The sequence below is a fragment of the Drosophila rhopaloa genome, unplaced genomic scaffold (assembly GCF_018152115.1).
Source record: "Drosophila rhopaloa isolate 14029-0021.01 unplaced genomic scaffold, ASM1815211v1 contig_47, whole genome shotgun sequence".
NCBI lineage: Eukaryota > Metazoa > Arthropoda > Insecta > Diptera > Drosophilidae > Drosophila > Drosophila rhopaloa.
The window spans coordinates 2,523,354-2,544,621 of NW_025335142.1; the positions used below are offsets into that span (position 1 = coordinate 2,523,354).

Consider the following 21,268-nt stretch of genomic DNA (forward strand, 5'->3'; position numbering starts at 1 on the left):
AATTAAATATTTTATTTTTGTACAATTTTAAAAATAACCTCTTAATCAAATAAAAATAAATGTCTGTCATGTAGCTGCCATTGAAACTATCAAAACAATTTACAGGAAAATCGTCATAGCTGCGCTTTTTGAAATATTACATTTTAATTATAACAGCAAAGGTACATATATAAATTTAGGCCAAGCAAAATTGCTTACATTTTTGTTTCAACCAATGCGATTGTTTCTTTTTAAAAAAATACAACATTTATTTTTATTTATTAATAATAGAAGAATTAAAATTATTTTAATTTGATTATATTTTTTATTATATTTTTGAGTTCCTACCATATAAATAATAACTAATTTACCAATAATTTTGACCAACAAAATATTAGGTATATTGCCTAGAGAATTAATAGAGAACTTTAAATCAAACCCCATTTAGAGAGGCCCATGACCTAGCAACAGTTGCAGAATTTAGAAAGACTCAATGATAAATGATCGTTCTATGTGTCGCAAATCAAATTAACCTTGGGTGCGAAATTCCATTTCGTTGACAATGAACTGAAGTCCCTCAGGGGTCAGTTTGAAATCCATTTCAATTAGTGGGGCAGAGAACCTAATCCGAATTTTAATCGGCCACGTGTAGTGCCGAGATAGAAAAGTGCAATGAATTAGCACTGTTGATACGTCTGACTGCTTATGGTTTTCCGAACTGGTCTTATCATCTAGTGGCATCCAGGGAACATATTGGCCCTGACAACCCGTATTTTCTCAGCTGCATGACGTATTTAAATATAGTAAATATTGTGCACATAGAACTAAAAATATTATTTGCTTGCCATGAGAAAAACAAAAACAGCTGAGAATTTCACTTTTTCTTCCTGCATGTTTGCACCTATTAAAAAATAAATGGCTTACTTGTATATTATGAAGGCTAAATAATAGCATGCCCCATAAAAATGTTTAATTTTTAATTAAGATGGTTTCTTATATCCATTTTCCATTTTTCATGCACCACTGAATATTTTTCAAAGATGAATCTATCACCGCAGTAAATATGAATGTACTTATTTCTGTCGTTTCAAAGACAAATTTGTCATTTTTGATTTAAACAATAAATATATATAGAATTGTGACATGTTCCTTTTTATATTCTTGGTTGCTTCTGAGGTTATTGAAAACCAACATTTTTGAGAACATTTACAAATGCAACTTTCTTACTAGCTCTACCAGAATTGCTTAGGACATGAAAGCATTAAGGAAGAAGTGTTAATTGACCACAATGAACATCGTAGAAATTGGTTAGTCCCAGAGCTTATCGTATCCGATTCACTCTCCGAAGATTGTGAAGCTTATGCAAAAGTATGCTATATTCTAAGATTTATATACACTTTAAAACATATACTATCATCTCATATAGCATCTGGTTACTTTAAAAATCCCTGATCAAAAGTTATACAAAATCCAGGAGAAGAGTTTTGTGGATCAACTGGCTTTACCCTTATCGGATCCATTAAACCCCAGCTATACCGAAAATATTTGCGAATTTGTGAATAATAATTGCGTTAAATACTGGTCCACTCAAGGGGCAAGATGCTACGGCATGTCAAAGAAACGTAGAAACAAACATGAACAATCTTTGGCCGATAAGTTTTCAGCAATCACGTGGAAATCGTCTTCGAGCATCGGTATTGGATGGGCACCAAAGAATCCAGCGTGAGTAATGAGTGATTCCCTCGTCTCACTGTTAACTCAATAATTTGCAGAAACAAGAATGGAAGAAAGATACTGGTAGTCAGGTACTCACCACCCGGAAATATACCGGGAGAGTACGATCAAAATTTAGAAAATCCTGACTTTTTAGACTATTATACTTTGTCTGCAGTTAACGATGAAGAAATGATGGAAGTTCCTAAGACTTCAGGAGGATCACGTGATGGTCCACTGGGAAATCAAATTGATATAACTTTATTAGTCCTAATGTTGCTGTTAACATCAAATTGTATAGTTTGAAATTTCTACCGGTTTTAAAATTGAGCTGCTTTATGCTAAATTAATATTTAATTAAAATTAATTGACTAAGTTACTGAAGAGTATACGTTTAATTAAAATGTTTCTTTCTTAATCGAATTCCGGCGTATAACTATCCTATATCACATGCGGTAATATATTGATATTTATTAATTTTATTAAATTTATGTGCTAAACCATATAGCCAAAAAAAAAAAAATGTTACCTTTCGGGTTGCCAAACAGGAATCGAAATAAAAATCTCAAAACAGTAGTGTGAGCATCGTTTGTTATGATTATCAAATTATATGTCAAAATTAGCACTTGGCCTTTGTTTCCACAGTGATTTCCTGCCATAATTCTCATAATTTCACTTGCAATTTCATTTAAACGTTGGCTGTAAACAGCTTCGAGTTCCGAAACAGGCCGAACCCGGATCTCGAGGGAAGAGCGACCTCTGATCCGTGGTCACAGATCGGCTCACCTGAGTTCCACAATGGAGTCCACTCCTCGCCGAGAACCAGCCAAGTGTGGCGCCCAACGTGGAACCCAACTCCCATATGGCGCAGGCAGGAAGCTTCGTTCAAGCCGACATTTCTGGTAGAAATCTTGAGTAATCTGCTGGGCTCCAACTTATTTCGAGAAACAGTTTTCGCGTGCATTCCAAACGAGGCGGTTCGGCTTAAAGAAAACGCGGAGAATTCAGCAAAGTCCATGCCCAATGAGTTACTGGTGTTGGTGCTTAATTGAATGAAAACGCCTTAAAGAAAAGCAAAAGTGCTTTCGAAAGTGAAGTGAATTAAATTAAAATAAAGCCACATCGCGTCAGAAAATATTGCCCTAAAGAAGTAACAGTTTTGTTATTTCAACAGAATAAAAAGTGAACCAGCATTTAATTTATCATTACTCAGATTTATCGGATTAATAGTGAGTCAAAAGGAGTATCTGTCGGATTAATTTGTGATTGAGTAAGTCAAATGGTGTTTGTGATATATTCAATGATTATATAAAAGCTTACAAAGCAAGCATTTTAATAAATTAAATAATTAAATTATGTTTTTATTGCAATGTTTTTTTCCCTTAATTCCGTAAATGAATCTAAGAGAAATAATGAAAAGAAAAACTATTTAATATATCTTTTATGTAGGGCTTTGAGGGGTTACTCGAAATGAAAACGGACAGTATTTGTTTTTAAAAGTTAAAAGGATTGTTCGCTGAAAAGTTTGAGTCTTCTGGATAGATTATACAACACTTATCATATTAAGTTGTCTTCGTAAATGCATAAAATAAGTCACATGTATATATTTATTATATATATATATATTTATATATATATATATATAGATATTAAATGTTATATTCAGCTTTAAATTTAATAATTAAATAATATAAAAAACTAACCATTTTGCAAAAGGGATTAATTGGTCAAGTTAAAGTTTATTTTTATTTATTTATAAAAGAAGAGTGCACTTAAACGTTTATTTTAAAAAAAACTCAATTTATTTACTTATTCTGATATATAAAAAAGTTTATTTTTTATTCGTTTTGGAATTGTAATTTTCGATCTATTAAACTAATAAATTAACCTACATCTAAATTCTAAATCTACATTCTCAAAAGAACCGTTCGATGTAGAACTAAACAGTTACTTAATTAGGAGAGTTTAAGGGGGACCGAAAAGAAATCAGAGCAGGTGAAATTGTCGTTATAGAGACTTTCCGAGGAAAAGAGGGACTGGGGGCGGTGTCTTCACTTAGTGTGACTTCAAGGCGTGCAATGCAAGAAATTACACACAACTATGGGTACAAAGAGATACAGATACTGGTGCAGATACAGATACAACGCTCGTCCACAGATGCAGATACTCCAGGCCGAACAATGATGAAAACGACAATAATTTCAAGGTTCGTTTGATGTAAACTCCGCTGCGCATGCGTAGAAACGGCGGCAGAAGATAAAGCTAAAACCGAAGTTGAATCGGCGGTTAGCGTTTCACTCTAGTCCAATGTTTTGCAGCTGCTTCTCCGGCTTCCTACTGCTTCTGTGTTTTCAGTTTTTTGTTAAATGATTACAAAATTTTCGTTGAAAAGCCATGTTACGCTTCTCGGCGCAAAGAGTTTCTTTTTTTCGGTTCGAGTTGCGCAGTTGCATGTGAGGGTGGTATAGTTATAGCGGTGGCATGGAAAGGTATAATGTCTATACGTTATGAAGACGCGTCGAGTCTCTTTGGGGCTATTGCACAAGACAGCGTACGAATAACTTCCTGTCGTACGACCCACCTCAAACGATGGGGCTTTATGAGCCGTTAGAAGTGCATCTTGGAGGAAACTTTTCAAATTGCTCACATGTGCGGGAGACCTTTTTCTCTTACATTGAGCCCAATGCAAACAAGTTATTCTTCTACTAGTTAAAAGAAATTATTTACACCACTGCGAAATTTGCCATATAATTTTAGAAGCAATTATTTTTAATAACCGATTATCCAATATTTGCTTAATTTTTTATTATCATTATTTGTGTATCAAGAGGCCACTTTATGTGATCACAAAGCACAAAAGAGTTGTGATTTTAAAACCTCTTCAAAGAGTTGAGCTTATATAAATAAATTAACGAAAACACCAACAAAAATGTAAGTTTATCCCAACATTTATATTTCAATACCTGAACAAAGCACAGTATTGCAAGTTTCCTGATCAGTGTCATAGAAATATTTTAAGAACTGGCACACCTGTGCCAATACTTAAAATACCAAATCTTATCTCAAACGATTTAAATCAAATTTCTTTAAACTGTCGACTCACAAAAACAAAAGAAATATTTTATCAATGATCTCAAATTAATTCAAACAAACTGTTTAATCGAGATTGAAATTTTGATTAACAATAAGCTCCTTATTAATCGGTAATAAACTTAACTCAAGAACCAGACACCTGTTATGAACCCAATGTTTGGTGTCGGTATCTAATCTGGCTAAACCATCCATAAATTCAATAGAATAAAGTGCTATAAACTTTTTTGTTGTCACATGCACATTTGCCTGTCAACAGATAAAATCGCCAAAAGTATTGCAATTCATTATTTTCGGTTTTTTTCCAAGTGAACAATTCTAAGATTTAATGGAAAAATTTAAGGATACTTGAAGGTGAGTTCTTATTATGAGAACATGAAGAACAAACGAGGACGGAAGCTAACTTCGCCAAGCCGAAGTTTTAATACCCTTGCAGACATATAAAAATAGAAAAAAAAGGGATATTTTCACAGCTTTTGACAACAATTCCTATGGAAGCTATAAGATATAGACGTCCGATCGGCAAGATCGGGCCTGATCAGAGTACGCGCAAATAAATAAGATTTCGAAAAATGTATGTCAATAGCTTATACACAGCGCGAAATATCCTGAAAAACATTAAATTTGGACCGATTTTACCCTATTATTCCTATGGGAGCTAGGATATAGACGTCTGATCGGCACGCGTTTTTACCCTGATCAAGGTATGCATAAAAAAATACGATTTGGAAAGATTCTGGTCAATACCTTATATACTGCGCGAAATATCCTGAAAAGCATCAAATTTTAACCGATTTCACTCTATTGTTCCTATGGATATAGACGTCCGATCGCGCTTTTACCCTGATCAAGGTATGCATACAAAAATACGATTTGAGAGATGCATTTCAATAGCTTTTACACTGCGCGAAATATCTTCAATTCTTGCAGGGTATATCCGATTGTGCTATGGGAGCTATAGGATATAGACGTCCGATCGGGGCGCTTTTCAAACTTTATCTGCGTACACATGTTTTAGGACTACTGTGAAAGTTTCAGATCGCTAGTTTGTAAACTGAGCTCGCAAACGGTATTGAAACAGACGGACAGACAGACTGGCTATATCGACTCCCCTATTGATCCTGATCAAAAATGTATACACTTTATGGGGTCAGAAACGTCTCCTTCACTGCGTTACAAACTTCTGACCAAAATTATAAGGGAATAAAAAGGAAGCAAATTTCGGCAAGGCGATGTTTATACACCCTTGCAGATGTTACAAATATGAAATATTTTATATTTTGATTTCGGTGCTTAGAACAATAAAGCTGGTCGATTTCCCGAACATTTTTTTGATGGCTATATGACTAGTAGACCGATTTTTAAAAAAATAAAAATGAAATCGTTAAAAACTACTATACCCCGGAATATATATTAAGAAACAACGAAGATAATATTTAACTTACCATTTTCTCGATTGTTTTTATGGCAGCTATATGATACAGTCGATCGATTTAAATAAAACTAAAACCGCAATTCTGAAATTGCTAAAAATACTATATTTTGGTGTATATGTATATATGTTAATGAACATCGAAGGTCTAAGTGTATTTCCTTTTTTTCTTTCGGTTCCAATGGGAGACATATGAATATGCCAACTTATATACCACCTGCTACAGAAAGAAGACTTTTTGCATAATTTCATCCAAATAGCTTTAAAACTGAGGGACAAGTTGTCATGGACTTACCTGGAATGGAATGGATTTTTACTTGAAAATTTACGGATTATTTACTTAGCTTTTAATCCCAGCTTTAAAACTGAGGGACTAGCTTCGTAGAATCGGACGGACCGACAGGCGGACGGACATTATTAGATCGACTCGTCTAGTGATGCTGATCAATAATATATATACTTTATAGAGTCGAAAATGTGCACATCCCTGAGTTGCAAGTTTTGACTAAAATTATTATACCCTCCGTAAGGGTTTAAAAATGATGGTATTATTTGTTTAAGCTATAAGCCCGAAATTCTTTTTATTTTTTTGATTTAAAAAGGCTTTGTTCAGCCTTAGTTACACTACACATTAGTAAACTAATGCACGCCAATAAATTAAATTCAATACCCCTTGAGCGATCTATAAATCATGACTGACTGAAATTAATGCATTACGGGTTTCTTTATTGGTCTATTTCCTAACGACCTTCGTAGGAGTTAATACGTTCGATAATCGGATCGTTGACCAGCTCCTTCATGTTCCTCGCAATGATGAAGTCCAAATGGTTGAAGCTCTGCAAGGGCACACGGTAGTCCTCCTTCAGATGGATGAAGTTCTTCACCAGAGTATTGACATCTTCGGGTCCGCACAGGGCATCGTTGTTGCTGGAGTACGAGTGCGTGGGAGCGGTGATCTGGGTGAGATCGTAGTCTGGCGGCAGATCCTGGCCGTAAATCTCGTTGTTCTTCTTGGTGCCCCAGTCGTACTGGCGGAACTCCTTGGACGCCCACAACTGCAGGTAGTGGATGCCCTGGTTGCTGGAGGAACCAGCCGGATGGGTCTCAATCAGGACTTTCATGGAGCTCTAGAGAAGAGGAGGATTATTTGTATTATTTTATTTTAACTCAATAATTATCCGAGTGGAATTATAAGACCTTTGACTGTGATCTTGAAATTTAATTGAAAATATTAATCCCATTTAAAATACCTTTTTGTGCAGACCCAATTCAAATCGCCAGTTGCACAATGTTACAAATCCCTTCCCAATTTGATTAAAATTTGGTTTAACTCACCACATTGACATTAACGTAACCGCCATTGGCGAACATGATGAAGGCGTTGTTGCAGAGCGCGCCACCCATATGGCAGCTATTGTCCACCACTCGGTTGACCAGGTTGTTGTGGGGGATCAGCTCGGTGTCCACCAGCAGTTGGTTCCAGATGCCGCCGGGAGTGCCCACCAACGAGCCCAGGGTTTTGAAGACGAAGGAGGTGCCGTGCTCGAAGTAGGCACAGGGGGCCACCAGGTGTCCGGACTTGATGAAGGCATTGTACTCAGGTCGCTCCGAGAGCATCACCAAGTAGACGGTGGTACCCTGCGAGTGGCCAGCGTAGTGGAGCTGTGAGTAGCCCGTGGTGTCCAGGATGTAGTCGATCATGGCGGGAATGTCGATGGTGCCGATCTCATGCCAGTCAAAGTGCCAGAACTTGTGGCTGTTCAGCGAGATGAGGTTGTTCTCCCGGGAGTAGATGTTGCCACGGGCATTGCCCAGCCAGACATCGTATCCGGCATCGGCCAGCAGATAGGCCAGGGAGTTGTCCGGGCCGGAGCAGAGCCAGCAGTCCGAGTTGCTGAACAGTCCGTGCTGCAGGAGAACCGGGGTGCGTGGCTCGTTCTGGTTCTTCAGCTTGTGGGAGTACGGAATGCGGAACAGGGTCAGCACGTAGCCATCCTCGGTGGTCACCACGTGCGTCTCCGTCGGATATCCGTGCGATCGGATCCTCTCGTCCGACTTGACGATCTCACTCAGACAGTATTCCGACTTCTCGGCGACGGCCAGACCCGCCACCAAACTGAACAATAAGGCGTAGACGATTGGATTCATTGTGGGCAATCGAGTTTGCTGGCTAACTGGCCGTGGGGCCTTCTTTATATAGTCGGTTCTTATCTGCTGGTCGAAACAGACCCCCGATTCGCTCCTGATTTATGGACATACCCCGGTTTAGCACACTCTAAGAATTGGTGGTGCGACTATTTGGCATTGATTTACCTACAATGACAAAATTTGGACCAGAATGGAATGGATTTTTTTTGAATATGGGTTATTATTTAATGTGTAACCTTTAAAAATAATATATACATATAATTGATAAAAAGGTCCAGTTAATTCTCTTCCATTTTAAATTAAAGTTTTTTCATCGCCTCAGCATGAAACAATTCTTTGTAAATGAAGTTTTATGGCTAATATATTTTATGGTTAAATAATGTCATTAAATCCAATTATTTTTCAAGTGCAGGAATGTCCCGATTATAGAGTTCCGGATTATTTTGACAGGGGCAAAAACCGCAATCAAGGGGGTCTTGTCTACAGCTCGGCGAAACCCTTGACTATTATAAAACATAATTTATTTTTAATTCAACCTATTTCACCTGATTTCTGTGATAAATATACGACGGGAGGCTTTCCAAAGCGCAAGTGTTCATATGACGTTTGTTATTATTTTTGGTTTGTTGGCCCCTGTTCTTGGACATTATTAAATAGATTGTGATGAAATAGCGCTTAGGTAAAAAACATTCAGTAATCCGAGTTATTGAATGATATTTCATTTTTTATATAAAATAAGGTGCTCATTTAAGTTTATTATACCCGTTACTCGTAGAGTAAAAGGGTATATTGTATTCGTGCAAAAGTATGTAACAGATAGAAGGAAGCGTTTCCGACCCTATAAAGTATGTATATTCTTGTTCAGGATCACTAGCCGAGTCGATCTAGCCATGTCCGTCTGTCCATCTGTCTGTCTGTCCGTATGAACGCTGAGATCTCGGAATCTATAAAAGCTAGAAGATTGGCATTTTGCATGTAGATTTTAGGAGTTCCTACGCAGCGCAAGTTGGTTTCAAAATGGTGCCACGCCCCCTCTGACGCCCACAAGCCACAAGCTGTGGCCACAGTTTTGATGCTATTATGAAAATTTTAATTGATATGTATTTGTTTCGTTAATACCTATCGATTGGCCTAATAAAAGTTTGACACGCCCACTCTAACGCCCAAAAACCCATTAAACGCTTTCAGCCTTTCATGGCCCGTGGTACCAAAATTTTTTTATAATATGTATATACTTAAATTAAACAAAATTTTTTTTATACAAAAAAACGCCAAAAAACCCCAAAAAAAAACTAATTAGTAAGGTCAAATAAGTATTAGTAGTATTAGTAGTAAGTACATAAGTATGCCTTCCGTATGTTAGGGATAAACAAAATGTTGGGGAACATGGAGATTCCAAACTTGAATAAAGTTTGGCAACTCAAGTCGACTCGTAAGACCCCGTTGCAAATCAACGGCCTCCACGTGGTGTTCCCTGGGTACCGATTTTAACATAAAAATCGGGAGCTAATTTGAGCGGCGAAAAACATACAAGAAGGCATATTTATATTAAGTTGTTTAGCTGAGTAACGGGTATCTAATAGTCGAGGCACTCGACTATAGCGTTCTCTCTTGTTTTTTTATCGGCTGGATCTAATGCAATGCATTTCACCCATAGTTATGTGCCCAGTTGGCTACAACCAACCCGCTCGACCCACCAAGCCTATGGTTTAGCCGATTGTTAAGATGTTGCTGCCCATTTTCCTGCTACTCTGTATTGCCACCAGTTTGATCAAAGCCGAAAGTTGTCCTCCCTCGCAGGCTATTTTACCCTGTCGCTGTTCGCTGAGAGGAAAGGAAATCCAGATATGGTGAGTTGCTAAGTTTTGCATACACATTCCCTTACAACACATTTATACCATTAATTGACAAAAACTTGAAATGGGAAAATCATTGTTTTTTAAATCATTATAATTTCCTAAAATTTCTGCAAACATAATCCGCTAAAAAGCTCATTCAAAATACCCATGGATTAAATGCCCATCTCGATAATTTACTAAAAAATCTCGGAAAATATTTGTTTCCTTCAAATATTGGAGCTATTTAAAAACGTTTTTAAACATTCTTTAAAGAAATTCGATGAATTAACAGATTTAAAAAGGTTTTCCAAAAGGTTATTATAAAGTGTTAACAATCTCTTCTTGGAAATTTTAGCTGGAAGAGATTCCGGTTTGGATTTCATTCAGGTTTTTTATGGAATTATAATTTAAAACATATATCCATTGCGTTATTCCAATCAGGTGCTCGCACAGCAACCTGCCGCAGATCATGGACGGCCTGAAGGCCGTGGAGCGGAACATCAAGGGGCGAATCGATGAGCTGGTGCTGGAAAACAACCAGTTGCCAGCGCTACCAGGACGCTTCTTCGGCAGCCTGCAGATCGTGCGCCTGATGCTGCGTCACAACAGCATTGAAAGGGTGTCCAACGGGTGGCTCAATGAGCTGGAGAACGGCCTGGTGGAGATCTTCTTGGTGGAGCCCCAACTACGCAGTATTCCGGCAGAGAGTCTGAACGGGATGATCAACATGCTGGCCATCACCATCCAGAGTGATGAGCTGAAACACCTGCCGGATTTCTCGGGGCTGCTTAGTCTCACCTACCTGAGTGTCCAGACGAGTGCTCTCCAGGAGCTACCTTCCCATCTTTTTAGACACCTTCCCAAGTTGCAGCACATCCACATAACCGGAGGTGGAGGACTCACCCGCTTGGAGGCGGGTCTCTTTGATGGCTTGATCTCCCTCAAGAACCTGGATCTATCGCACAACGGCCTCAACTGGATTCACTTGCGTGCCTTGTCCAGATTGCCCAACTTGGTTAGCTTAAAGCTTTCCTATAACCAAATAAGTGACGTGGGCATGGTGGGTCGCATTGTTAAGGATCTGGAGCATCTGAAGAAACTGCGACTGGACCATAACCTCATCACTGTCATAGAAGATGGCTCTTTTGTGGATCTACCTAATCTTTCAGAGCTTCACTTAAACGATAATAGGATCACGGAACTGCAGTACGGAGCCTTTCTAGGCACTCCTCAATTGAAAACGATCTATTTGCAGAACAATCTAATCCGGCGGATTCATCCGGAATCCTTGCTGCAAGCGAGTGGCAGTGGTGTGGAGGCTGTGCACATTTACAACAATGAGATCGGTCATGTGGAGGTTTTGAGGGCTTTGCTGGATGCACTACCCACCCTTCGCTATCTGGACATGAGTGGTAATCTGCTGAGTGAGCTACCCTATGGAGCTCTTCGTGGTCATGGCACTCTGGAGCAACTTCATCTGAATCACAACCAACTGGGGCTCATTGAAAGGGATGCTTTGATGGCCATGCCAGCTTTAAGGGAACTGCGAATGAGAAATAACAGCCTGTCTTCGGAATTACCTTTGCCATTTTGGAATCTACCTGGCCTAAAGGGCCTTGATCTGGCGCAGAACCAGTTTGGCAGGGTGGATTCCCAGTTGCTGGCGGGACTTCCTTCTTTAAGACGTCTAGATCTCAGCGAGAATGGTCTAACCGAAGTAGCGCCCAATAGTTTTCGTCACAATCCCCTCCTCGAAACGCTCAATATATCCTCTAATGAGCTGACCAAAATCCACTCTTCGACCCTCATTCATTTGGAGAGGCTTTTTGAAGTGGATGCCAGCTACAATCAGTTGAAAACGATGATCGCAGGACTTCCAAGGATTGTGGAGCGTATCTCGCTGAAGGGTAACCACATCGCATCACTACCAGCAGCTGCCAGCAAGGATCTGCAGTTGCCCAATTTGAGGATGCTGGATCTTAGTCAAAACCGAATAGAACAACTGCCCAGGCATGGTTTTCAGGGGGCATCGGAGCTGAGGGTCTTGAGTCTGGCTCAAAATGAGTTGCGTCAGTTGGAGGACACGTCATTTTTAGGAATTCAACGTCTGGAGTTACTGCATTTGCAAGAAAATCAGCTGGGTGAAGCGGATGAGCGGGCTTTGTTACCCCTCGCAGAATTGCGGAATCTTAACCTTCAATCCAACAAACTGGAGGCCATCACGGACAATTTCTTCTCTAACAACAGCAGGCTTGAGCAGCTGGATCTGTCTAGGAATCTAATACGCAGCATCTCCCCCACGGCTTTTGATACCCAGAGATCTCTCGAGTATCTGGATCTTTCGGGCAATGCCCTGCTAGATATTTCCGTTGGATTGGGGAATCTGAACAATCTGAGGGACATTGATCTTAGCTATAATCAGATCTCCCGTGTTCAATCCGATGTGATTGGTGGATGGCGAAATGTAGTGGAGATCCGTTTGTCCAATAATCTCATTGTAGAACTCCAGCAGGGTACCTTCCGGAACCTACCTAAGTTGCAATATCTCGATCTTAGCAGCAATGAGATCCGTAATGTGGAGCCGGGAGCTCTAAAGGGACTCGATGAACTGCAGGAGTTCGTCCTGGCCGACAATAAGTTGGTGGAGCTGAAGGATCACGTCTTTGAGGAGCTACCTAGCTTGTTGGCCTCCCACTTTCAGTACAACAAGCTGCGCTACATATCTCCAGAAAGTTTTCACAACGCCAACTCTCTGGTGTTCCTGAATCTGTCCAATAATCATTTTAGGAATATGGAGAATATTGGTCTTCGGAGCATGCGTAATCTGGAGGTTTTGGATCTGTCTACCAATGGTGTCAAATTGGTTTCCACGATGCCCCTGAAGGCGCTTAACTGGCTGGTGGAGCTCAAAATGGACAACAATAAAATATGTCGTATTCAGGTGAGATTGGTAACTGGTTTAATGCAAGTTCAAATATTTTTAATCTTTTTGTAAAACAGTTAAACCTATTTATAACCTTTTTTCGTTCAGGGAGCTCCATTTGAGACGATGCCACGTTTAAGAGTCCTTTCCATGCGAAACAACCAACTTAGGAGCATAAAAGAGCGAACATTCCGAAATGTGCGGGGAAACATAGCCATTTTGGATGTGGATGGTAAGATCCCTACAGATACACATAACTAAAATCTTAAGACAACAACTAGAGTTATAACATTTATTTTCTTTATAACAGGCAATCCAATTGACTGCAATTGCGAGATGCAGTGGCTCTCGGTGTGGCTGCAGGAAACTAACTTCCCGTATCCGGGACCCAAGTGCCAGGATGGACGCCTCCTGAGAGCGGCCCGCATGGAGAGGAGTCTTTGCGTTGGTCCGGATATCTATGGAAACGAGCGGACCGATGGAAATCAGTTGCCACTGCTTAACGAGCACGGTGATGTCTTTCAGCGGGATTTGCCCGACGATTTCAACGACGAGTGCGAGGCGAACGAGGGTACCAGACAACCCGGAGATCGACCTCTTGTGGGGGAGAGTGAGTACTTCTACGATCAGTATGTGGACGCCACTGAGGCACCAGATACCACCAACTCCGTGATCAGTACTTCACAGCGTCCCAAGCCGATTCCCACGCTAAACAGCAACATAGATCTGAATAATACAGTACTCCATACGAAATACTTTAATCGAAGACCGCAGCCGGGATCTGGATCACCCTTCACTTTCTTCGGATATCCCCTGCCCAGTGTGAGCTTGGGTCGCTTTTTCGGTTTCGGGGATCGAGGGCGAAAGCAGCGCACAGATGGTATCGATGAGATGCCCGCTACCCATCGGATGGCCCACATTAGCCTGCCTAGTGGACGTGGAAAAACGAGAATGTATCAACCCAATAGCGCCGAATTCGAGAAGTATCTGAAGGATCAGCAGCAACAGGAGAAACAAAATATAGCCAGGAATCGTTATGTAGACACTGAGTCCACTACTTCATCCGTGGAGGATGCCCTGAGTAATGAGAGTGGGAGTGCTGCCACCACAGTGGGTGTCTTCCGCACCACCTTTCGTGAGCCATCGAGCATCGAACGCGGTGGTTTCCGTCCCATCGTTCCAGCCCATGTCGGTGGTTTTATGCCTGTGCATGATCCTCAGCAGCGACGTGGCTTGGTGGAGGCGGTGAATGTCACAGGAAAACCACCGGAGATGGTCCAAGGCAAAGGTGAGAGGAAGTTTATTCCCATCTCAGTTCAGGCGAGACCTAAGCCCACCAGAAGTAGTGGTGAAAGTTCAGAGACAGCTACATATGATGTCACAGAAACCACTGCCGATGTGACGACCACAACGCCTCTGATGCAGAAAATAACCACCAGTACAACCCGAGCATCTACAACGACGACGACTAGAAGAACCACGACCACTACAACCACTAGTAGTACCCAGGTCCCTACTTTAAATGATGCCTCATCGAGTAGTGAACAGGAGCAGGAGTCGCAGTACGATGACGACGATTTGGAGGCACAACCTGTAACTCTGCTTAGGCCTCCTCCTCTGGTGCAGACAACCACGGCGGAGACGATCCTGTTGATTCCTCCGGCTGAAGAGCATGTGGCGCAGATCAAAAGCCGCTCCTGGATGACCACCACGACGCCTCAGAGTCCGAGTGACTATCAAGTAACTCCTGCCCGTCCGACAAGCACAGTGCCTACAGTCCCACCACAGCCTCCTCCTTCTCCACCATTACGAGGTGGAGGACGGTCCACCATCACTAAGGTGTACACGCCCTATCAGCAGCAGGTGGCTCAGCCGACCGCGGAGGAGTACCAGCGCACCACGCCCAGTGCGGATAACGAGGGCGTGGCCAGCGAGCATCAGCTGATGGCGAATGCCCAGAAGCGCACGGAGCTGGAACTTCTTCAGGTGGATCGATTGGATCGCAAGGACGGGATGGATTGGTACTACGAGAGCTTCAAGAAGAAACGCGACTTCAACGGCGGTGCTGCTGTGCGGAAAACAGCCCATAAGGAGGTGTACTACGATGGCATAGGTGCTTCGTCCAGTTGGAATCGATTGGGCAAGAAGGAGATCCTGTTTCTGAGCTTGTTATTGTTGTGGGGAACGTGTTGAACAGTTTTCTAAGATCTTCGATTTAGACAGTTAAAATATTTTATTGTATGCTTTAATAAAAAGTTTATTTTGTATATTAAATTGACTTTTCTGACATGATTCCGTTGCAGCACCTGGAAATGTAAAAAAAAAGGTTTTAAATATATTTTAAAATCATTAAGAGATTTTATTTTCAAGTAGTTGGTCAGATGGTGATGCATGTTAAAATGATTTCAACATAAATGCTCTGAGTTGGGTATGAAATTGTCATCAGTAAAAAAGAAAAGTAAAAAATGAACTAAATGTGGATATTACCTTTTGATTGGTGCAAACAGTACGCAGTAATAACTGTGGAATTTTTGATGCCTTTGCCTGCAAAGATAAAAAAATATTGGTTAGTAATCCTTTATTTAATTTACAGAATTAAGTTTTTATAGATTATTCAGATGGTGATGCATGTTAAAAAGATTTCAACATAATTTCTCTGAGTTGGGTATGAAGTTGTCATCAATAAAGGATATAAGTTATAAATTGAAAGTAAATTTATCAGGAGAATTACCTTTTGATAGATCCAAACTTTAAGCACATGTGAATGGCTTGAAGGTATTATGCTTTGGCATTGCCTGTAAAATTAAAAAAAAACTTTGGTTAGTTATGCACTTTTGAAATAAACCGAATTAAATATGTATAGTTTATTCAGATGGTGATGCATGTTAAAAAGATTTCAACATAATTTCTCTGAGTTGGGTATGAAGTTGTCATCAATAAAGGATTTAAATTACAAAATCAAATTGAATTGAACACATGTATTACCTTTTAATTGGTCCATGCTATATTGACTTTAAAATCTTTTAAAGATCTTTTCCTTTGGCATTGCCTGCAAAATTAAAAATAAACTTTGATAAGTAATGCACTTTTAAGATTTAAAGAATTAACTATGTAGAGTTTATTCAGATGGTGATGCATGTTAAAAGGATTTCAACATAGTTGCTCTGAGTTGGGTATGAAGTTGTCATCAATTTAAAATTTATAGAAATAAAAGTTCTGTTATTTGGAATTAATTACCTTTTGATAGATTCAAACATATGAATGTGTGAGCAAGTCTCCTTTTGCATTTCCTGTAAAATTTAAGAAAAACTAGTTTACTTTCTCATATTTTTAATAATAAACGCTAAATATGAATTTTTATTCAGATGGTGATGCATGTTGAAGAGATTTCAACATAATTTGTCTGAGTTGGGTATGAAGTTGTCATCAATTCGGGGATTAAAAACAATTATGTTAAAATAGGATCATTACCTTTTAATGGATCGAACAATCTACTAGGTTATAAAGCTTCAGTCATTGCATTTGAAAAGTTTATTCACCTGCAAAGATAATTACATTTAAGAATTTTAATTTGAAAGACACGTTTGTTCCTTAAAAACTCATTCAGATGGTGATGCATGTTAAGTATTTTTCAACATCATTTCTCTGTATTGGGTATGTTTATGTCATCATTAGAGTTGATAAAGAATATAAAGTGATAACTCTTGTTATTTAATTACCTTAAAAAATTGAAAATTTCAAAGTGCCCTTAGGTGTCTCACATTGAACCACGTGGTGCTCCATATTAAATTCAATCTTTCTCAGGGTTTTCATTTTGTTATGCGGCCTATGACATAAGTTCTTATAAACGATATTTGCGTAATAAGTTGAGCATCGAATGTGCTAAATGTCAGATGGATCCTGCCCATTTTTAATACAATTAATAAAAACGTACAGCACGCCGACGACCTTAACCAAAAGAAATTAGGAAGGGAAGAAGGCAGAAGGTTGCCGGATAGCCAAGTAAATGAAATGTTTAAGGGATGCCAGAAAGTCTCACTGGGTGTTTTTGAAAAATAAGTATCGGTAAATATGTATAGTTTAAGATCTCATTTTGGTAAGCTGTTTGATCAGACCGGAAACTACGCTTGATTTTAATAAAAACGAGGACGGAAGCTAACCTTGGCAAGCCGAAGTTTTAATACCCTTGCAGACTTTGCAAAAAAAAAAATTGAAAAAGTAGCTTATACAAAAAAATAATACTTTACACATAAATAAATTAGATTTGCATAGTTTTATGTCAATAATTTTTATACTGCAAAAATGTCATTTAAAAATTTAAAAAAGGCATATTTTCGCAGCCTTTAACAATTTTTCCTACTGAATCTATAAGATAGACGTCCGATAGGCAAGCGCTTTTACCCTGATCAAGGTATACGTAGATAAATAAGACTTGGAAAAAATTATTTCAATAGCTTATACACCTCGCTAAATATTCTGAAAAACATCAAATTTGGACCGATATCACCCTATTGTTCATATGGGAGCTATAGGATATAGACGTCCGATCGGCACGCGCTTTTACCCTGATCAAGGTATGCATAAAAAATACGATTTGGAAAGATTCATGTCAATAGCTTTTACACTGCGCGAAATATCATCAATTCTTGCAAGGTATATCCGATTGTTCCTATGGGAGCTATAGGATATAGACGTCCGATCGGCACGCGCTTTTACCCTGATCAAGGTATGCATAAAGAAATACGATTTGGAAAGATTCATGTCAATAGCTTATACGCTGCGCGAAATATTCTATAAAACATCAAATTTGGAACGATATCACCCTATTGTTCCTATGGGAGCTATAGGATATAGACGTCCGATCGGCACCCGCTTTTACCCTGACCAAGGTATGCATAAAAAATTACGTTTTGAAAAGATTAATGACAATAGCTTTTACACTGCGCGAAATATCATGAATTCTTGCAAGCTATATCCCATTGTTCCTATGGGAGCTTTAGGATATAGATGTCCGATCGGGGCGATTTAGTTAGCTCCCGTCCTCGTTTATAATAAGAAAGAAGTTTTCAAGATCGAATTTCCATTTTTTGACAAACCTTATGTTTTTATTAAGACACAAATATACATATATGTTGTATGATCTTGCTTTGACTTTCATATATTAGCAATTTCTATTGCCTTTGATCTTACTTTTCCATCTATGAGTAAGTATATAGGTTCATATTAATGTGTGATCTGTTTGTATAATCAGATGATTGAGCTTGTCTGCGATCAACGCGTCGTATGCGCAATTTGAGTTAAAAACTCATACATGGATGGGCAGAATGTGAGTGAGTGATTTAATTGGAACTCAACTCAGTGGCTCAGAAACGGCATCTAGAATAAAATAGAATACAGACATTCGGGTCAGTTCAGTTCACAGTCGTTGCGATTAACGTTATCAGGTTCCACACACAAAATGCTTACCCAGTTTTTCTGCCTTGCCACACCTTTCTTGCTAAATCGTTTGCAACTTACTCAGGCAATGCCCAATAATAATAACAATTACATATATCAAACCGAAGACTGTGGCCCAGGTATCACGGCAGGAAATAAGCCTTCGATTGCCCCAACCACAGTGAAACCACAGAGAGTAGTACCAGGTTGGCTGATGCATAAAATGCTTAAGCTAAATAATTAATGCTTATTTAAAAAATTACCTATATCTTGGCTCTAAAATAATATGAGAGAGCGGTGCTTAACTATAATTTAATTTAAACACTTCGGCTAAATCTAATGTTTTATACTTATTTAACAGATCCCAAATGCCTGCTGCCCATGGAAGTGGGTCCTTGTCGCATGAATCTGGAGAGGTTCTACTACAACAAGGATAAAAAGGCATGAGCGACCTTTAAGTACGGTGGATGTCGAGGCAACGACAATCGCTGGGGCTTCCGGCAGACTTGCGAAGAGGCCTGTCTCCCAAACAAATGAATAAGTTTGGCAAACACGCTACACAAAGTACTTAAAGTGGTACGTGAGTGGTTCAGTATCAGTTCGGAGGGATAGATTTAAGCCCCAGAACTCGACGAATCTGAAATCATTCGCAGCCACTCAACAGAATCGAAATGTGCTACAGATATAGCTTTAGCTTTATTACAGTCGTGGTTCTGCTTCTGGCAGCAGGAATCCGCGGAGCTCCTTCGGATGTGTCGGTGGAAAAGGCGGAGGATCCCAATGCCCCGGAGGACTGCCACCAGCCGAAGGAAACTGGCCGCTGTTTCGCCCTGTTCTCCCGATACGCCTACAATGTGGATACCCAATCCTGCGAGGAGTTCGTCTACGGAGGCTGTGCCGGCAATAAGAACAACTTTGAATCCAAGGAGCAATGCGAACAGGTCTGTTTGGCCCCATCCATAACAGAAGCGGTCACCGATAACTACACACTGAGACCGAATTGATTTAATTTAGTTTTTAATACTTAACACTTCGTCACCCAACTTTATACCCAGTGCAATCGCAACACATTACATTACTGAGTTAACTATTTTAATAAAATGATTTGAAAACTTAAGAACGAAATAAAATATTGAGTTTTAAATATGTGTGTCATAGCAGAAAATAAATTTAAAAGGTATATAATATACGAATGCGAAAATGGTTTATAAGGGTTTATATGGAGTTTGGTAAAATGTAATAGAAAGTAAAACGATTTTATGAACTTAGCAAATTTATATATTTCTGATTGCACCTGAATTTCGGAAGGGAAATGTGTTATATAACTATTTAATAAACACATTTTATGTGTACATGAGGTATTCAAATAAATTTATAATCTATTCCCGCAACACAATTTGCTCAGGAATAATAATCAGCGAATATATTATATAAACTTTAAAGTAAGCATAAATTAAATAGCGTAAAGAAAACCTTATACATAAATAAATTAAATTTGCATAGTTTCATGTCAATAGTTTTTATACTGCAAAAATGTCATATAACAAGAAAGGAAAGCTAACTTCGGACGGAGCCGAAGTTGATATACCCTTGCATTTTGTAAATTATATTCTCCAAAATTATTCATATGATGCATTCTTAATACTCATAAAAAATCCCAACTTCCTAACTTAAAGAACACCAAAGTTATGGCATTTCCGATCGTTCAGTTGATTGGCCAAAAATAAAACAGATAGAAAATCCCAACTTTACAAACACCAAAGTTATGGCATTTCCGATCGTTCAGTTATATGGCGGCTATAGGATATAGTCGGCCTTTCCCGGCCTTTCTGACTGACTTTATACTGCGTGCAAAGGAACGAAGGGTGTGTGCAAAGTTTCAATTCGATATCAAGAATAAAAAACTAAATTAAGATTATCAAAGTCTATAAACAAATAGAACAATAACACATACACAACAGTGTAACTATATATGGTTGTAATTATTTGTAATAACGCACTATGGGACCAACGACAACTTTTGTTGGCCAAAATTAATAAAACTTTACCAATCATTTTTTCGTAACCTTAGGCAACATATATGTTAAAAAGAATAGGATCGAACGAATATATCCCATAGCTGCCATACGATCGATTTATTCAACTTTGTTGTTTTTTAAGATAATTGAATAATTATTTATTTTTTTTTGTATACTTTATAAATACATTTATATTATAATATTTTATATTTTTTATATCTGCTTCTGTATAGAATTCAAAATGCAAAACAAAATGTTTTTCGTTCCACAAAGGTTCAATGTAAATGCACGAAAATCGGATTAAAATAATTTTATTAATAAGTAAAAAAATGGGACCTGCTATTAAACATCATGCTCTTCGGATTCTAGTTCAATATTTCATTGAAAATCAAAAGGATTCTAATATTCAACGCAACTACTGTTAAGGTTGCAAAACTTGAGGTTATGTGCTTAAAATTAAAATTTCGTAAAAAGTGGCAATAAGTGGCGATTCTAACCATATACATTTTAAAAAGAATTTAATACTCTACAAATCTCAATAGGTTTCAGAAGTGGACTCCGCTGGACTCACTTTGTTGCTCTATTTAAAAATTAGTTTTCTATTTAAAAAACGCGTTTTAGGCAACTCACTTTATCACTTAAGTTCAAAGACAGCACGATAGATTTCAACCGTTTAAACACATAAACACTA

The 21,268-nt window shown here is 38.8% G+C and overlaps 5 protein-coding genes, 1 long non-coding RNA gene and 6 other non-coding genes across 12 annotated transcripts; 4 read left to right on the forward strand and 8 right to left on the reverse strand.

Moving 5' to 3' along the window:
- The first annotated feature begins 1,122 nt into the window (after positions 1–1,122).
- On the forward strand, positions 1,123–2,744 carry LOC108041465. Its single transcript, XM_017119397.2, has 5 exons — positions 1,123–1,155; positions 1,210–1,347; positions 1,406–1,701; positions 1,752–1,967; positions 2,402–2,744. The coding sequence occupies exons 1-5, from the start codon at positions 1,123–1,125 to the stop codon at positions 2,742–2,744; spliced, it is 1,026 nt and encodes a 341-aa protein (XP_016974886.2).
- On the forward strand, positions 2,666–15,316 carry LOC108037894 (protein artichoke). The gene is made up of 5 exons (XM_044461595.1): positions 2,666–2,962; positions 10,020–10,212; positions 10,642–13,141; positions 13,232–13,355; positions 13,434–15,316. Exons 2-5 carry the CDS (start codon positions 10,088–10,090, stop codon positions 15,314–15,316), a joined length of 4,632 nt encoding a protein of 1,543 aa, XP_044317530.1. The 5' UTR covers positions 2,666–2,962; positions 10,020–10,087.
- On the reverse strand, positions 6,920–8,362 carry LOC108037883 (lipase 3). Its single transcript, XM_044461600.1, has 2 exons — positions 7,550–8,362; positions 6,920–7,341 (listed from the first exon to the last, which is right to left on the reverse strand). The coding sequence occupies exons 1-2, from the start codon at positions 8,360–8,362 to the stop codon at positions 6,955–6,957; spliced, it is 1,200 nt and encodes a 399-aa protein (XP_044317535.1). The 3' UTR covers positions 6,920–6,954.
- Positions 15,317–15,332: 16 nt separating the features above from the next.
- LOC108037895 lies at positions 15,333–17,110 on the reverse strand. The gene is made up of 7 exons (XR_001768908.2): positions 16,843–17,110; positions 16,595–16,662; positions 16,361–16,413; positions 16,109–16,172; positions 15,855–15,918; positions 15,611–15,667; positions 15,333–15,429 (listed from the first exon to the last, which is right to left on the reverse strand). It is a non-coding gene; the product is annotated as an uncharacterized LOC108037895 (long non-coding RNA).
- Positions 15,487–15,579, reverse strand: LOC123038089. Its single transcript, XR_006417745.1, has one exon. It is a non-coding gene; the product is annotated as a small nucleolar RNA Me18S-Um1356 (small nucleolar RNA).
- LOC123038092 lies at positions 15,727–15,815 on the reverse strand. The gene has a single exon (XR_006417748.1). It is a non-coding gene; the product is annotated as a small nucleolar RNA Me18S-Um1356 (small nucleolar RNA).
- LOC123038091 lies at positions 15,984–16,069 on the reverse strand. Its single transcript, XR_006417747.1, has one exon. It is a non-coding gene; the product is annotated as a small nucleolar RNA Me18S-Um1356 (small nucleolar RNA).
- LOC123038093 lies at positions 16,238–16,323 on the reverse strand. The gene has a single exon (XR_006417749.1). It is a non-coding gene; the product is annotated as a small nucleolar RNA Me18S-Um1356 (small nucleolar RNA).
- On the reverse strand, positions 16,477–16,566 carry LOC123038094. The gene has a single exon (XR_006417750.1). It is a non-coding gene; the product is annotated as a small nucleolar RNA Me18S-Um1356 (small nucleolar RNA).
- LOC123038090 lies at positions 16,719–16,802 on the reverse strand. Its single transcript, XR_006417746.1, has one exon. It is a non-coding gene; the product is annotated as a small nucleolar RNA Me18S-Um1356 (small nucleolar RNA).
- Positions 17,111–18,544: 1,434 nt separating the features above from the next.
- Positions 18,545–19,096, forward strand: LOC108037886 (kunitz-type U1-aranetoxin-Av1a-like). The gene is given in 2 exon segments (XM_017114553.2): positions 18,545–18,765; positions 18,921–19,096. Coding segments are annotated over 2 exon segments (360 nt in total). The 5' UTR covers positions 18,545–18,581.
- Positions 19,097–19,221: 125 nt separating this feature from the next.
- Positions 19,222–19,684, forward strand: LOC108037887 (colostrum trypsin inhibitor-like). The gene has a single exon (XM_017114554.2). It carries the CDS (start codon positions 19,231–19,233, stop codon positions 19,561–19,563), a length of 333 nt encoding a protein of 110 aa, XP_016970043.2. The 5' UTR covers positions 19,222–19,230; the 3' UTR covers positions 19,564–19,684.
- The last annotated feature ends 1,584 nt before the right edge of the window (positions 19,685–21,268 follow it).